Raw genomic sequence first — 18,207 nt, 5'->3', positions numbered from 1 at the left:
CAGGGTCAGGGATGTCTCGACTGAGTCGACAGGATGCCTAAGGGGGCGAGTGAGCAGCCAGAAGTCATGGTATACATCAGTACCAATGACATAGCTCGGGAAAGGAATGAGGACCTGAAAAGTGAATATAGGGAGTTAGGTTAGAAGCTAAAGGGCAGGTCTGGCAGAGTAGTAATCCCAGGATTGTTACCAGTGCCACAAGCTGGTGAGGCTGGGAACAGAGAGCACGAGCAGCTGAACATATGGCTGCAGGGCTGGTGTAGGAGGGAGGGCTTCAGATATGTGGATCATTGGGATACCTTCTGGAGAAGGTGGGACCTGTACAAGGAGGACGGGTTGCACCTGAACTGGAGGGGCACCAATATCCTGAGCGGGAGGTTTGCTAAAGCTCCTGGGAAGGGTTTAAACGAGATTGGGGGTGGGGGGGTGGGAATCGGAGCTACTGATCAGAGGATGGGGTAGCTGGTGAACAGGCAGATACAGCGTGCAGTAAGTCTGTGAGGAAGGATAGACAGGTGATAGCGCAAAGTTGCAGTCAGTGTGATGGGTTGACGTGTCTATTTTAACACAAGTGGTGTCAGGAACAAGGGTGATGAACTTAGAGCATGGATCAGTACTTGGAGTTACGATGTTGTGGCCATTACAGAGACTTGGATATCACAGGGACAGGAATGATTGTTGGATGTTCTGGGGTTGAGATGTTTCAGAAAGAATAGGGAGGGAGATAAAAGAGGTGGAGGAGTGGCATTGCTAATCAGGGATGGTATCACAGCGACAGAAAGGGAGGTCGTCGAGGAAGGTTTGTTTACAGAGTCAGTATGGGTGGAAGGCAGAAATAGGAAAGGAGCAGTTGCTTTATTGGGAGTTTTCTACAGACTCTGATATGCACAAACAGGTTGATGTTAAGAAGGAGAATGTGCTGGAAATGCTGAAAAACATAAGGATAGATAAGTCCCCTGGGCCAGAAGGGATATACCCGAGGTTACTACTGGGATATATACTGCGCCTTTGGTGATGATCTTTGCATCCTCACTGTCCACTGGAGTAGTTCCAGATATTTGGAGGGTGGCAAGTGTTATTCCCTTGTTCAAGAAAGGGAATAGGGATAGTCCCAGGAATTACAGACCAGTCAGTCTTATGTCAGTGGTGGGCAGATTATTGGAGAGGATTCTGAGAGACAGGATTTATGATTATTTGGAAAACCATAGTTAGATTAGAGGTAGTCAGTGTGGCTTTGTGAGGGGCAGGTCATGCCTCACAAGCCTTATTGACTTCCTTGAGAATGTGACAAAACACATTGAAGGAAACTTTAACAACATCAAAGTGGAGTTAGCTGAAATTGGATATTAGATTGGCAGTGGCACATTTAAGGGGGATCTTCCAGAATATACTGTACCTACTTTAATTCTGAGGGAAGGACCCACCTTCAGTGGTTAACTAAGAAGTTAAGAAAGCATCTAACCTTAGTTAGTCAGATGACTGGACAGATTATGAAGGACCGCTGAGAATGACTACAAGATTAATTAATTAGGAGAAAAATTAAGATGAGAGGAAACTAGATGTTCAAAGTTTGTGAGAAGATTTGTAGCTCGGGTGCTCGTTGCTGTGGTTCTGTTCGCCGAGCTGGAAGTTTTTGTTGCAAACGTTTCGTCCCCTGTCTCGGTGACATCCTCAGTGCTTGGGAGCCTCCTGTGCAGCGCTTCTGTGGTGTTTCCTCCGGCATTTATAGTGGCCTGTCCCTGCCGCTTCCGGTTGTCAGTTCCAGCTGTCCGCTGTAGTGGCCGGTATATTGGGTCCAGGTCGATGTGTTTGTTGATGGAGTTTGTGGATGAGTGCCATGCTTCTAGGAATTCCCTGGCTGTTCTTTGTTTGGCTTGCCCTATAATGGTAGTGTTGTCCCAGTCAAATTCATGTTGCTTGTCGTCTGCGTGTGTGGCTACTAAGGATAGCTGGTTGGCGTTTCGTGGCTAGTTGATGTTCGTGGATGCGGATCGTTAGCTGTCTTCCTGTTTGTCCTATATAGTGTTTTGTGCAGTCCTTGCATGGGACTTTGTACACTACGTTAGTTTTGCTCATGCTAGGTATCGGGTCCTTCGTCCTGGTGAGTTGTTGTCTGAGCGTGGCTGTTGGTTTGTGTGCTGTTATGAGTCCTAGCGGTTGCAGTAGTCTGGCTGTCAGTTCGGAAATGTTCTTGATGTATGGTAGTGTGGCTAGTCCTTTGGGTTGTGGCATGTCCTCGTTCCGTTGTCTTTCCCTTAGACATCTGTTGATGAAATTGCGGGGGTATCCGTTTTTGGCGAATACCTTGTATAGGTGTTCCTCTTCCTCTTTTTGCAGTTCTGGTGTGCTGCAGTGTGTTGTGGCCCTTTTGAATAGTGTCTTGATGCAACTTCGTTTGTGTGTGTTGGGGTGGTTGCTTTCGTAGTTCAGGACTTGGTCTGTGTGTGTGGCTTTCCTGTATACCTTTGTGGTGAATTCTCCGTTTGGTGTTCTCTGTACCATCACGTCTAGGAATGGGAGTTGGTTGTCCTTTTCTTCCTCTCTAGTGAATTGGATTCCTGTGAGTGTGGCGTTGATGATCCGGTGTGTGTTCTCTATTTCTGTGTTTTTAATGATTACAAAGGTGTCATCCACATATCTGACCCAGAGTTTGGGTTGAATTTGCGGTAAGACTGTTTGTTCTAACCTTTGTATTACTGCTTCTGCCATGAGTCCCGAGATGGGTGAGCCCATGGGTGTGCCGTTGATTTGTTCATATATTTGGTTGTTTAATGTGAAGTGTGTTGTGAGGCACAGGTCCAGTAGTTTGAGTATGCAGTCTTTGTTGATAGGTTCCCCGTCTTGTTGTCTGTTCTGTGTGTCCAGCAGGTTGGCTATTGTTTCTCTGGCTCGGGCTTTGTCAATAGAGATGAACAGTGCCGTTACGTCGAATGAGACCATGGTTTTTTCCTTGTCTATGTGTATATTTCTGATGATGTCCAAGAATCGCTGTGTTAATTGTATAGAGTGTCTGGATCCGCTGATCAGGTGTTTCAGTTTCTGCTGTAGTTCTTTCGCCAGTTTGTGTGATGGTGTCCCTGGTAGTGATACGATGGGTCTGACTGGGGCGACAGGACACCAACTTCCCAAACGTTTCAGAGAACATCTCTGAGACACACGCAGTAAACAGCCCACTGTCCTGTGGCTGAACACTTCGACTCCCCCTCCCACTCCGCCAAGGACGTGCAGGTCCTGGGCCTCTTCCATCACCAAACCCTTACCACCCGACGCCTGGAGGAAGAATGCCTCATCTTCTGCCTTGGGACCCTCCAACCACATGGGATCAATTTGGATTTCACCAGTTTCCTCATTTCCCCTTCCACACCTTACCCCAGATCCAACCCTCCAACTCTGCACTGTGTTCAGTAACCTCTCCCTGTCAGTCTTCCTCTCAGCTTTACTGGCCTTAATCTCTGACTCCTCCTCAGTCACTTTACTTGCTGACTTACTGCTCTAGTTCCTGGCGACCCACCACTCCCACGCTCATTTAACTCCTCCTGAGTGGCAGTAGCAAGTCTCCCTGTCAGGATATTTGTGCCTCTCCAGTTTAGGTGTAACTTGGTTTTTTTTTGTACAGGTCACACCTGCCCCAGACAACATCCTAATGATCCACATAGCTGCAGCCATCCAGCCCGGCCCCACAGCAGTTCTTTACCCATGGAATTAACCTATTCCTTGCCTCATTGACACATGGAACAGGGAGTAATCCTAAGATCACAAGAAAAGCCAAAGAACTTTGGATGCTGAAAATCAGAAACAAAAACAAATTGCTGGAAAAGCTACCAGGTCAGGCAGCATCTGTAGAGAGAAATTAGAGTTAATGTTTCGGGTCCAGGGACCTTCTGTAAGACTATAATCCTGACATAACCCTCAAGAGTCCTGCCTAACTTCCTACCTAACTCCCTTTGTAAACTTTGTCACTCTTACCCACCATGGCATTAGTACCACAACCATGAATTCTGGCTGCTTGACCTCCCTTTTGAGAATGTCCTGCACCGACTCAGACATCCTTGATCCCGACACCCTCCTGCAGTCTCTTTTGCAGCCACAGACACACCCATCTGTATCCCTGACTATAGAGTCCCTTTTGCTGCTGGCCTACTGCACTTTGACCCTCCCTGCTGTATAACTGAGCCAACTGTGGGACTGCTACTGTCACTATCGTCAACTGACAAAACACCCCCCCTCAACAATCTCCGAACAACGTAGTTGTCAGAGAGGGGCATAGCCACAGTGGACTCCTGCACTGACTGACTGCACCTTCCAGCAGTCACCTGTCTACCTGTCTGAACCTTGGTTGTGACATGTCTCTGTCACTCTTATCCGTGATGCATGCTGTGAGTGTGTCCAAGTGCCATTCCAGTTGACCCATACGGTCTGACAGGAGCTGCAGTTGCACACACTTCCTGCATTTGGAGACACCAGTGTTGGACTGGGGTATACAAAGTTAAAAATCTCACAACACCAGGGGAACTGGGGATTTCAAAACTAGGAGGTATATTTTTAAGAGAAGAAAGATTTAAAAAAGACATGAGGGGCAACTTTCTTACACAGAATGGTTTGTATGGAGAGTAAACTTCCAGAGAAAGTATTGGGGGAGGCTATGGTTACATTTAAAAGACATTTGGGGAAGTACATGAATAAGAAATGTTTGGAGGGCTATGGGCCACACAGGCAGGTGGGACTAGCTTAGTTTGGGATTGTGGTTGGCACAGACAGGTTGGATTCTGGATCAGTGGTGCTGGAAGAGCACATCAATTCAGGCAGCATCCGACGAGCAGCAAAATCGACGTTTCGGGCAAATGCCCTTCATCAGGAATAAAGGCAGAGAGCCTGAAGCGTGGAGAGATAAGCTCGAGGAGGGTGGAGGTGGGGAGAAAGTAGCATAGAGTACAATAGGTGAGTGGGGGAGGAGATGAAGGTGATAGGTCGCGGAGGAGAGGGTGGAGTGGATAGGTGGAAAAGGAGATAGGCAGGTCGGACAAGTCCGGACAAGTCAAGGGGACAGTGCTGAACTGGAAGTTTGTATGGAGGAATGCACAGGTTGGATCTGTGCTGTATGACTAAGTGCCCCAGTCCTAAATCACAGTAACTGTGTGAATTTTCACACCCCTCTGACCACATTTGCTGGCTAACTGTATTTGAAGTAAGTACAGAACTGGAGAAAAGCTGAGCAAAAGAAAATGTGGCAATTTTGGTGGACTGGTGAAATAATTTAAAGAGACATGATGGCTAGTAACGGGAAAATGGAAAGACATTTATCTTTGAGCCAATTAATCTAATGTCATTTCAGTCATTCTCTCTTCAATGAAGCAAGTTCTGTTCCTTTTGAAAGGACTTTGAGGCTGTGTATCGAGTGGGTGGAATGTGGAATTCTCACTCCAGAACAAAACTCCTCGTTTTGAATTTGCCTTTTTCAGTTTTGTCTATGATCATTTTAACTTTGTTCCTTTTGTTCTGACTGCAGTGAGAACCACTGAAGGGCAAGAGTACTCCAGTGAGATGGTGCACCTAGCAGCTGCTTGCAGGTTGCAGTTTGAACAAGAAATGAAGTGAGTATTTGTGGGACTTGCTTCTGACTGCGGTGTTAACTCCCCCCCCCCCCCCCCCCCCCCCAGCATTTTAGACTGAGTTCACTGTCTTAATGCTGGCCCTTGGACTTTGAGCAGCATTCTGTAAAATTATGAGGGGCATGGAGAGGGTAAATAGATAAGGTCTTTTCCCTGGGATGGGGGAGTCCAGAACTAGAGGGCACGGTTTAGGGTGAGAGAGAAAATATTTAAAATGGACCTGGGGGCCAACGTTTTCACGCAGAGGTGGTACATGTATGGAATGAACCGCCAGAGGAAGTGGTGGAGGCTGGTACAATTACAACATTTAAAAGCCATCTGGCTGGGTATATGAATAGGAAGGGTTTGGAGGGATATGGGCCAAGTGCAAATGGGACTAGATTAATTTAGGATATCTGGTCAGCATGGACAAGTTGGACCAGAGTCTAGATTAGAGTAGTGCTGGAAAAGCACAGCAGGTCAGGCAGCATCCGAGGAGCAGGAAAATCAACGTTTCGGGCAAAAGCCCTTCATCAGGATGGGCTCCTCCTGATGAAGGACTTTTGCCCAAAACGTCGCTTTTCCTGCTCCTCGGATGCCACCTGACCTACTGTGCTTTTCCAGCACCACTCTAATCTAGACTCAGGTTTCCAGCATCTGCAGTCATTGTTTTTACCAAGTTGAACCAAAGGGTCTGTTTCCATGCTGTACATCTCTGTGACCCTGTACAAGATTGATGGGGAAAGTTAATTAAATCTAGAATGTTTTGAGCACCTTTGACATAGTTGATACTCCCAAGAATGAACCGAAAAAGAGACTGAACCAAAATTAGGAGATGTTAGGACTGGTGTCCATGAGGTTGGACAAGGTGAGTGTTAAAAGCATTTGAAAGGAGAGTAACAAGTTGGAGGTCTGCAGAGGAAATTCCACAGGTTGGAACCCAGAGAGCTGTACACACGGGTGCTCATGGTGGGGCACAGATGGGAGATTGTCAGAGGCTGGAACTGCAGAGGTTCCAATATCATGCAGGGAGTGTGGCTCCTGAGAAGGTTGGTGGGCGGGGAAGGGTGTGACGTAGGAGAGATTTGAAAATAAAACTGAGGATTATCCAAATGTGGCATTGCTGAAGCATGACTCAAGAATAGTGAGTACAGAGTGATGGGAACAGGACTTGGTGAGTGAGAGGATACAGGAAATGGATTGTAGAAGATGGGAGAGCAGTCAGAGAGTACTGGAATAATGAGGTCTGGAGATGACTTGTGTGAGTGAGGGTTACAGCAGTCGTTTGCTGGGACAGGGATGGAGTTGATGATGTTCCAGATATTCACAGTTATTCTTGCTTAACGAGAAAAGTTTTCTTTTGTCTTTAGAAATTCAGAATCTGACCGAAAACAAGACGATGGTCAACTCCGATCCATTCCTTTGACATCGTACCCACTGTTGGTGACTGGCACGGCTGGTTCTGCCAGCTGTGATGTGAAAACTCTGACACCGAATGGCGCCTCAGTTCCCCAGACTGAATTGTCACTACCAGTCTGCCTGTCTAATGGTGCGGTGGGACAGATAACCCCTGTGTATGGCACTGATGAAGGCTGCTCTTACCTTCTCAAGAACCAGCCAGTTGTGTTGTTGCAGAGTCTGTCAGCTGCCCCTATGTTCATGCTGTACAGAAACAGTGACTCCACGCCTGGACCCAGTGACTCTCAAACCCAGCAACACAAAGAGATTTCTTCATTCTTAACCAGGGACAGCGAGGCTGGCTCATCAACCAGACACTCCAAGAAACGTAGTCCTGTTGAGCAGTGTCTGCTACCTCCTAAACCTTGGAAAGATGGTGGACCAGAGACTAAAAGAGGGAAAATTCTCTCTTGCCTTGAACATGCCTCTGGAAGTCAGCCTTCAATGTTGTGTTTATCATCAATGGACAAGGTATGTGTTTGGTGAGTGTCAGAGTGGGTGTTTGATGGGTGACAGGGTGGGTATTTTGGTGGGTGACAGGGTGGGTATTTTGGTGGGTGACAGGGTGGGTGTTTGATGGGTGACAGGGTGGGTGTTTGATGGGTGTCAGGTTGGGTGGTTGATGGGTATCAGGGTGGGTGTTTTGATGGGTGTCAGGGTGGGTGTTTTGATGGGTGTCAGGGTGGGTGTTTTGATGGGTGACAGGGTGGGTGTTTTGATGGGTGTCAGGGTGGGTGTTTTGGTGGGTGTCAGGGTGGGTGTTTGATGGGTGTCAGGGTGTTTGTCAGGGTGGGTGACGGTGGGTATTTTGATAGGTGTCAGGGTGGGTGTTTTGATGGGTGTCAGGGTGGGTGTTTTGATGGGTGTCATGGTGGGTGTTTTGATGGGTGTCAGGGTGGGTGTTTTGGTGGGTAACAGGGTGGGTGTTTGATGGGTGACAGGGTGGGTGTTTTGGTGGGTGTCGGGGTGGGTGTTTGATGGGTGACAGGGTGGGTGTTTTGGTGGGTATTTGATGGATGACAGGGTGGGTGGTTGATGGGTGTCAGGGTGGGTGTTTTGGTGGGTGACGGTGGGTGTTTGATGGGTGACAGGGTGGGTGTTTGATGGGTGATAGGGTGGGTGTTTTGGTGGGTGTTTGATGGGTGACAGGGTGGGTGTTTGATGGGTGTCAGGGTGGGTGTTTTGGTGGGTGACAGGGTGGGTGTTTGATGGGTGACAGGGTGGGTGTTTGATGGGTGACAGGGTGGATGTTTTGGTGGGTGTTTGATGGGTGACAAGGTGGGTGTTTTGGTGGGTGTCAGGGTGGGTGTTTGATGGGTGTCAGGGTGGGTGTTTGATTGGTGACAGGGTGGGTGTTTGGGTGGGTGTTTGATGGGTATCAGGGTGGGTGTCAGGGTGGGTGTTTGATGGGTGTCAGGGTGGGTGTTTGATGGGTATCAGGGTGGGTATTTGATGGGTGTCAGGGTGGGTGTCAGGGTGGGTGTTTGATGGGTTACAGGGTGGGTGTCAGGGTGGGTGTTTGATGGGTATCAGGGTGGGTGTTTTGGTGGGTGTCAGGGTGGGTGTTTGATGGGTGACAGGGTGGGTGCCAGGGTGGGTGTTTGATGGGTATCAGGGTGGGTGTTTGATGGGTGACAGGGTGGGTGTTTGATGGGTGACAGGGTGGGTGTCAGGTTGGGTGTTTGATGGGTATCAGGGTGGGTGTCAGGTTGGGTGTTTGATGGGTATCAGGTTGGGTGTTTGATGGGTATCAGGGTGGGTGTTTTGGTGGGTGTCAGGGTGGGTGTTTTGGTGGGTGTCAGGGTGGGTGTTTTGGTGGGTGTCAGGGTGGGTGTTTGATGGGTGTCAGGGTGGGTGTTTGATGGGTGACAGGGTGGGTGTTTGATGGGTGACAGGGTGGGTGTCAGGGTGGGTGTTTGATGGGTATCAGGGTGGGTGTTTGATGGGTATCAGGGTGGGTGTTTTGGTGGGTGTCAGGGTGGGTGTTTGATGGGTGACACAGTGGGTGTTTGATGGGTGACACAGTGGGTGTTTAATGGGTGACAGGGTGGGTGGGGCCAAGACTCCTGGTGTTCAATTATGGGAGTTGTTGCAGTTCAGCGATTTTTTTTTTTCTCTCTCCCTCATTGTTTAAATTCATTCACTGGATGACAGTGTCGCCAGCATTTATTGCCCATCCCTAATTACCCAGAGGGTAGTTTTAATAGTCAACCCCATTGCTGTGGGTGTGGAGTCACGTGTAGGCCAAACCAGGTAAGGAAGGCAGTTTCCTTCCCTAAAGGACATTAGTGAAACACAAGGGTTTTTCTGACAATTGACAATGGTTTCACAGTCATCTTTGGACTATCATTTCCAGATTTTTATCAAATTCAAATTCCACATCTGCCATGTGAGATTCAAACCCAGGTCCCTGGAACATTACCTGGGTCTCTGGAATAACAGTCTGGTAATCATACCATAGACTCATAGAGGTGTACAGCATGGAAACAGACTCTTCGGTCCAACTCGTCCACGCTGACCAGATATCCTAAACTAATCTAGTCTCATTTGCCAGCACTTGGCCCATATCCCTCTAAACCCGTGTGGACGGCATGGTGGCATAGTGGTTAGCACTGCTGCCTCACAGCGCCAGAGACCCGAGTTCAATTCCCGACTCAGGCGACTGACTGTGTGGAGTTTGCACGTTCTCCCCGTGTCTGCGTGGGTTTCCTCCGGGTGCTCCAGTTTCCTCCCATAGTCCAAAGATGTGCAGGTCAGGTGAATTGGCCATGCTAGATTGCCCGTAGTGTTAGGTAAGGGGTAAATGTAGGGGTATGGGTGGGTTGCGCTTCGGCGGGTCGGTGTGGACTTGTTGGGCCGATTGGGCTGTAATGTAATCTATTCATATACCCATCCAGGTGCCTTTTAAATGTTGCAATTGTACCAGCCTCCACCACTTCCTCTGTCAGTTCATTCCACACACGCACCACCCTCTGTGTGAAAAAGTTGCCCCTTAATTGCCTTTTATATCTTTTCCCTCTCACCCTAAACCTATGTCCTCTAGTTCTGGACTCTCCCACCCCAGGGAAAAGGCTTTGACTATTTACCCTATTCATGTTCCTCATGATTTCATAAACCTCTATAAGGTCACCCCTCAGTCTTTGATGCTCCAGGGAAAACAGCCCCAGCCTGTTCAGCCGCTCCCTGTAGCTCAAACCCTCCAACCCTGGCAACATCCTTGTAAATCTTTTCTGAACCCTTCCAGGTTTCACAACATCCTTCCGATAGTAGGGCGACACAGTATTCCAACAGTAGACTAACCAATGTACTGTACAGCCGCAACATGACCTCCCAATTCCTGTACTCAATACTCTGACCAATAAAGGAAAACATACCAAACGCCTTCTTCACTATCCTATCTACCTGCGACTCCACTGTCAAGGAGCTGTGAACGTGCACTCCAAGGTCTCTATAATTCGGCAACATTCCCCTGGGACCTTACTATTACTTATATAAGTCCTGCCTTGATTTGCTTTTCTAAAATGCAGCACCTCATATTATCTAAACTCCATCTGCTCAGCGCATTGGCCCATCTGATCAAGATCCTGTTGTAATCTGAGGTAACCTTCTTCGTTGTCGACTACACCTCCAATTTTGGTGTCATCTGCAAACTTACTAACTATACCTCCTATTTTCACATCCAAATCATTTATATAAATGATGAAAGCCATTAGGCCATCGACTCCCCACTCGTACCCAGTGTTAAACTGCAGCCACGCTTTCATAGAACATAGAAGAATACAGCGTAGTACAGGCCCTTTGGCCCTCGATGTTGCGCCGATCCAAGCCCACCTAACCTATACTAACCCACTATCCTCCATATACCTATCCAATGCCCGCTTAAATGCCCATAAAGAGGGAGAGTCCACCACTGCTACTGGCAGGGCATTCCATGAACTTACGACTCGCTGAGTGAAGAACCTACCCCTAAGCTCAGTCCTATATCTACCCCCCCTTAATTTAAAGCTATGCCCCCTTGTAATACCCGACTCCATACACGGGAAAAGGTTCACACTGTCAACCCTATCTAACCCCCTAATCATCTTGTACACCTCAATCAAGTCACCCCTAAACCTTCTTTTCTCTAATGAAAACAGCCCCAAGTGTCTCAGTCTTTCCTCATACGATCTTCCTTCCATACCAGGCAACATCCTGGTAAACCTCCTCTGCACCCGTTCCAGTGCCTCCACATCCTTCCTATAGTATGGCGACCAAAACTGCACACAATATTCCAGATGCGGCCGCACCAGAGTCTTATACAACTGCATCATGACCTCAGGACTCCGGAACTCAATTCCTCTACCAATAAAAGCCAGTACGCCATATGCCTTCCTCACCGCACTATTTACCTGGGTGGCAACTTTCAGAGATCTGTGTACATGGACACCAAGATCCCTCTGCTCATCCACACTACCAAGTATCCGACCATTAGCCCAGTACCCCATCTTTTTGTTATTCTTCCCAAAGTGAATCACCTCACACTTAGCTACATTGAATTCCATCTGCCACCTTTCTGCCCAGCTCTGCAGCTTCTCTATATCCTGCTGTAACCTGCCACATCCTTCCTCACTGTCAGCAACTCCTCCGACTTTCGTATCATCCGCAAACTTGCTCACCCAATCTTCTAACCCCTCTTCCAGGTCATTTATAAAAATGACAAACAGCAATGGTCCCAAAACAGATCCTTGCGGAACACCGCTAGTGACGGCACTCCATGAAGAAACTTTGCCATCAACTACTACCCTCTGTCTTCTTCCATCCAGCCAATTCCTAATCCAAACCTCCAACTCACCCTCAATGCCATATCTCCGTATTTTCTGCAGTAGCCTACTATGGGGAACCTTATCAAACGCCTTACTAAAATCCATATATACCACATCTACCGCTTTCCCCTCATCAACCTCCTTCGTCACCTTTTCAAAGAATTCAATAAGGTTTGTGAGGCACGACCTGCCCTTCACAAAACCATGCTGACTATCCTTGATCACATTATTCCTATCCAGATGTGCATAAATCCTATCCCTTACAATTCTCTCTAAGACTTTGCCCACAACAGAAGTGAGACTCACCGGCCTATAGTTACTAGGGTTATCCCTACTCCCCTTTTTGAACAAGGGAACCACATTTGCTATCCTCCAGTCTTCTGGCACTACTCCTGTAGACAAAGAGGACATAAAAATCAAGGCCAATGGCTCTGCAATCTCCTCCCTTGCTTCCCAGAGAATCCTAGGATAAATGCCATCAGGCCCAGGGGACTTATCTATTTTCACCTTTTCCAGGATTTCCAACACCTCTTCTCTACATACCTCAAAGCCATCCATTCTACTTATTTGTGACTCAGTATTCACATCGACGACAATGCCCTGTTCCTGAGTAAATACTGAAGAAAAGTATTCATTCAGTGTCTCCCCAATCTCTTCCAGGCCAACCACGCTCACCAAAGCAGGAGGGAAGTTACTAAAAGTGACGTAGTGCAGGACTGTTGTTACCAGCAAGAGAGGAGGTCATTGCTGGTGGAGCACTACCCTGCTCAGGGGTCTACATAGAAATATAAAAAATAGAAGCAGAAATCAGCCCTTGGAGCCTGCTCCATCATTCAGTATGATCCTGGCTGATCACCCAACTCCGTCCCCTGTTTCCCCTTTCTACTCACAGCCTCTGATCCTTTCAGACCTTTATAAATGATGTCTAACTCTTTCTTGAAATCATTCATTCGTTTGGTCTCAACCACTTTCTGTGACAGAGTTCCACAGAGTCCCCTCTCAGTAAAGACATTTCTCTTCAGCTCAGTTCTAAATGACCTACCCCATATCTTTAGATTGTAACCATTGGTTCTGAACTCCCCTGGTCGCTGAGCACATCCTTCCTGCATTTATCCAGTCTCGTTCTGTTAGAATTTTATAGGTTTCTGAGATTCCCTAACCCTCCCACCATCACCAGCACCAGCACCACTCTTCCAAACGGCAAGGTGGCTCAATGGTTAGCATAGCTGTCTCTCAGCATCAAGAACCTGGGCGACACTCTGTGTGGAATTTGTACATTCTCCCCATATGTCTGCATGGGTTTCCTCCTGGTGCTTGGGTTTCTTCTCTCAGTCCGAAGGTGTGCAGGTTAGGTGGATTGGCCATAGTTAATGAGGTTACTGGGATAGGGTAGAGTAGTGGGTTTAAGTGGGATGCTTTTTAGAGGGTCAGTGCAGACTTGATGGGATCTGACTTCAATCAGTATTTGTATTTTCCCAGCAGCAAGATCCACTGAGGAATTGTGCCAGGACTCCTGACCAGACTGCTGTCCCTGCTGCCTCCCACCCAGTTCAAGCCATCGATGTGTATCTGGGGACCACTGACCCCTTGAGAGAGGGCCAGAGTCAGAGCTGTCAGTCAGACCTGGGCAACGCTGATGGGCAGAGCTCTATTGTAACAGTCACAAAGGGGCCTATCGATTTATCAGTCACAAAACCTCTCATGAAAGACTCTAATCAGGAGGTAGGTTGTCACACAGTTGTTTTGATGCAGTTTGCCATTCAGCCCATCATGACCATTGTAGCTCTCTGAGCATTTTAACATATTGCTAGTCTCCTGCCTTTTCCTGATGCTGCACGTTACTACTGTCTAAATAACCACTCAATCCCGCCCCCCCCCAATGCCTAACTTGAACCTGCCAGGCAGTGCATTCCACACCCTCACTAGTCACTGAGTAAAAATCACTGTTTCTCACATCACCCTTGCATGTTTTGAAAATCACTTGAACTCTGTCTCCTCCCATTTTCAATCCCTTTGTGACGATGAACAGTTTCTCTTTATCCGTTTTGTCCAGACGTCCCTTGAGTGTGAAAATTTCTGTCAAATCTCCTCTCTGCTGCCTCTTCAGGAGAACACTCCCAATTTCTGCAAACTCCCCTCAGCAATGCTGTGTCCCACCCCCTGGAACTATGCTGTAAATCACTTCTTCATTCCTATAAGGTGCCACCTCGAAGTGTACACCATACTCCAGCTGGGCTCTAACAAGTGTCTTGTACAAGTTCAATATCACCTCCTTGTTCTTATGCTCTTTGGTCCTGTAAATAAAGCCGCTACACTGTGTTTTATTAACTTTTCTTTTCCCCCTGTCCTGCCACCTTCAATGAGCTGTGCACAGATATGCCTAGCTCTGTCTGTTCCTATAACCACTTTAGAATTGTACCCTCATGTGGTGTTGTCTTTCAATGTTTTACAAACCAAATTACCTCTCATTTCCCTATATAGAGCCTCATCTGCCAACTCTGCCCAATCCACCAACTTGTCAATGTCTTTTAGTGAGTTTCACACTGTCCTCTTCATAGTTTACAATTCTTCTAAGTTCTGTATGATTGCAAACTGTGAAATTATCCCCTACGTACAAATGCTTTCAGAAAATCCAAACACACCACAGTTACTGGTTCTCCCTGATCTAGTTGTACTGAATATGTCCTTAGAAAGGCAAGGACTGATTAGGGATAGTCAACATGGCTTTGTGCGTGGGAAATCATGTCTCACAAACTTGATTGAGTTTTTTGAAGAAGTAATAAAGAAGATTGATGAGGGCAGAGCAGTAGATGTGATCTATATGGACTTCAGTAAGGCATTCAACAAGGATCTCCATGGGAGACTGGTTAGCAAGGTTGGATCTCATGAAATACTTGAGAACTAGCCATTTGGATACAGAACTGGCTCAAAGGTAGAAGACAGAGGGTGGTGGTGGAGGGTTGTTTTTCAGACTGGAGGCCTGTGACCAGTGGAGTGCCACAAGGATCGGTGCTGGGTCCTCTACTTTTTGTCATTTATATAAATGATTTGGATGCGAGCATAAGAGGAACAGTTAGTAAGTTTGCAGATGACACCAAAATTGGAGGTGTAGTGGACAGCGAAGAGGGTTTACCTCAGATTACAACAGGATCTGGACCAGATGGGCCAATGGGCTGAGAAGTGGCAGATGGAGTTTAATTCAGATAAATGCAAGGCACTGTGTTTTGTGAAAGCAAATCCTAGCAGGACTTATACACTTAATGGTAAGGCCCTAGGGAGTGTTGCTGAACAAAGAGACCTTGGAGTGCAGGTTCATAGCTCCTTGAAAGTGGAGTTGCAGGTAGATAGGATAGTGAAGGAGGCGTTTGGTATGCTTTCCTTTATTGGTCTAGAGTATTGAGTACAGGAGTTGAGAGGTCATGTTGTGGCTGTACAGGACATTGGTTAGGCCACTGTTGGAATATTGCATGCAATTCTGGTCTCCTTCCTATCGGAAAGATGTTGTGAAACTTGAAAGGGTTCAGAAAAGATTTACAAGGATGTTGCCAGGATTGGAGGATCTGAGCTATAGGGAGAGGCTGAACAGGCTGGGGCTGTTTTCACTGGAGCGTTGGAGGCTGAGGGGTGACCTTATAGAGGTTTTCAAAATTATGAGGGGCATGGATAGGGTAAATAGGAAAAGTCTTTTCCCTGGGGTCGGGGAGTCCAGAACTAGAGGGCATAGGTTTAGGGTGAGAGGGGAAAGAAATAAGAGACCCACGGGGCAACTTTTTCACCCAGAGGGTGGTACTTGTGTGGACTGAGCTGCCAGAGGATGTGGTGGAGGCTGGAACAATTGCAACATTTAAGAGGCATTTGGATGAGTATATGAATAGGAAGGGTTTGGAGGGATATGGGTCGGGTGCTGGCAGGTGGGACTAGATTGGGTTGGGATATCTGGTCGGCATGGACGGGTTGGACCGAAGGGTCTGTTTCTATGCTGTACACCTCTATGACTCTATTTTTGTCAAACATGATGTTCCCTTTCAGAAGTCTGTTTCGACTCTGTAATTCACTTGGTATTTTTTGAAGTATTCAGTCATTGCATCCTCTATAATAGACTGCAGCATTTTCCCCTCCTGACTTTCAATGAGCTGGTTTGTAATTGCTAATCAGCACTGGTCCTTTTGGTGCCAGGGACACATTCTCTCTCCTCCCTGGGAAACTATTTCTCTCAGCATAGAGAGAGAGAGAGAGAGCTGGCCCAAGGAGAGTCCTGCCTCACCTGCCTGGTGTGTATATCTGTCATGTACTCTCTTTATGCCTGTGCTCCCTTTCCTCCTGTTACTCTGGGACCACCTCACTGTCTGTGCTCTTCACGATGATCTCAGCCAGAGAGACTCGAGCTCCAGGAACTGCAGCTGGATACACTTCCTGCATGTGCGTGCACCCTGGACCCTGGCAATATTCTTGACTTCTCTCCAGGCACTGGAGGAGTATTCCGCTGGATTGAGCTATCCTGCCATGACTTACCCCTAAATTAATGTATTTCCATTTACTGTGTCTCAATTAAAGAATATTAAACATGTACCAAGGATCTTACCCTGGTTACAGGAAACTCTCCTCCCTCCCTCCCTGTCAGTTGGGGGATGATTGAAGGATAACTGATACTGCCTTTACAATTTCCTCTTTCACTTCCTTTGATGTGATGGACGGTGTCAGTAACAGGGCTATCAAGCAGCACCTGCTCAGCAATAACCTGCTCAGTGACGCCCAGTTTGGGTCCCCCCAGGGCCATTCAGCTCCTGACCTCATTACAGCCTCGACTCAAACATGGACAAAAGAACTGGATTCCAGAGGGGAGGGGAGAGGGACAGTCCCTGACATCAAGACCACATTTGAATGAGTGTGGTATCAAGGAGTCCTGGCAAAACTAGAATCAGTGGGTATCGGGGGCAAATTCTTCAGTGTTTGGAGTCATACCTGACACATAGGAAGCACCTCTTTGCTTCTATACTCAATCCCTCTTGTTATGAAGGCCAGCATGCTATTAGCTTTCTTCCCTGCCTGCTGTACCTGCATGCTTGCTTTCATTGACTGGTGTACAAGAACACCTAGATCTCGTTGTACTGCCCCTTTACCTAACTTCACTCCATTTAGGTAGTAATCTGCCTTCCTGTTCTTGCCACCAAAGTGGATAACCACACATTTATCCACATTAAGCTGCATCTGCCATGCATCCGTCCACTCACCTAGCCTGTCCAGGTCACCCTGTATTCTCATAACATCCTCCTTACATTTCACCCTGCTACACAGCTTTGTGTCATCAGCAAATTTGCTAATATTACTTTTAATACCTTCATCTATGTCATTGATGCATATTGTAAACAGCTGCGGTCCCAGCACCGAACCTTGTGGTACCCCACTGGTCACCGCCTGCCATTCCGAAAGGGACCCATTTATCACTACTCTTTGCTTCCTGTCAGCCAGCCAATTTTCAATCCAAGTCAGTACTTTGCCCCCAATACCATGTGCCCTAAATTTGCTCACTAACCTCCCCATGTGGGACTTTATCAAATGACACTCCTTTGTTTTAAATGTATGACTTTTAATTTGTCCTGAGGTTAAGTTTCTTCCACAAGAGGAAAGTGTAAAGTGTTCTCCGGATCTTTAATATTTGAATAAGATCATCTCTCATTTTTCTAAACTCCAATGAACCAACCTTTCCCCATGAGAGAACCCTTTCCCCCCAGGAACCAGTCCAATGAAGGTTCTTTGTGCTGCTTCCAATGCATCTATGTCACTTCTTACGGAGATTAAAACTGTGCCAGGCTAGGTGGATTGGACATGGGAAATGCAGGTTTACAGGGTGGGGAAGTGGAATAATCTTCAGACGGTTGGTGCACACCCAACGGGCCGAATGGACTCTATCTGCACTGTAGGGATTCTGTGATTCTTTGTGCTCTCACCAGTGCCTATATAAATGAAGCAATTATAGCTGGACTAAAGCCTTTAAACTTTTAAATTATATTCCCCTTGTAGTTAGCAACAATATTCCCCTTTCCTTCCTAATCACCTGCTGCACCTGCACACACCTTTATATGACAGGACACCTGGATCCCTCTGCTCCTTCAACTTTCTCCTTTTCAATAATTTGCTGCTTTTCTATTCTTCTTGCCAGAGTGGACAAGTTCATATTTTCTCACATCTGCTTCATCTGCCAAATTATTGTCCACTAACCGAACTGACCAATGTCCCTTCGCCAGCTTCTTATGTGCTCTTCACAACTAACTATTCTATCTCATAACAAATTTTGCATATCACATCAAACTGAGCAGCGTTCTGCCTCTCTATCTAAGTCTCTGTGAGAATATGAACAT

General features: G+C 47.2%; 1 protein-coding gene across 1 annotated transcript in view; it reads left to right on the top strand.

The window, feature by feature from the left end:
* LOC122559362 (transcription factor E2F7-like) overlaps positions 1–18,207 on the top strand; it is a 67,036-nt gene that overhangs the window by 36,525 nt on the left and 12,304 nt on the right. Inside the window, exons 9-11 of the mRNA XM_087997548.1 lie at positions 5,507–5,591; positions 6,959–7,517; positions 13,328–13,570. Of these exons, the coding sequence (XP_087853674.1) occupies positions 5,507–5,591; positions 6,959–7,517; positions 13,328–13,570 (887 nt within the window). The remainder of the gene's footprint in view (positions 1–5,506; positions 5,592–6,958; positions 7,518–13,327; positions 13,571–18,207) is intronic.

This window comes from Chiloscyllium plagiosum, unplaced genomic scaffold, assembly GCF_037043375.1.
Source record: "Chiloscyllium plagiosum isolate Xiang-an unplaced genomic scaffold, Cpla_swu_hap1 HiC_scaffold_19, whole genome shotgun sequence".
Lineage (NCBI taxonomy): Eukaryota > Metazoa > Chordata > Chondrichthyes > Orectolobiformes > Hemiscylliidae > Chiloscyllium > Chiloscyllium plagiosum.
This window is presented reverse-complemented; position numbering and strand designations above follow the sequence as displayed.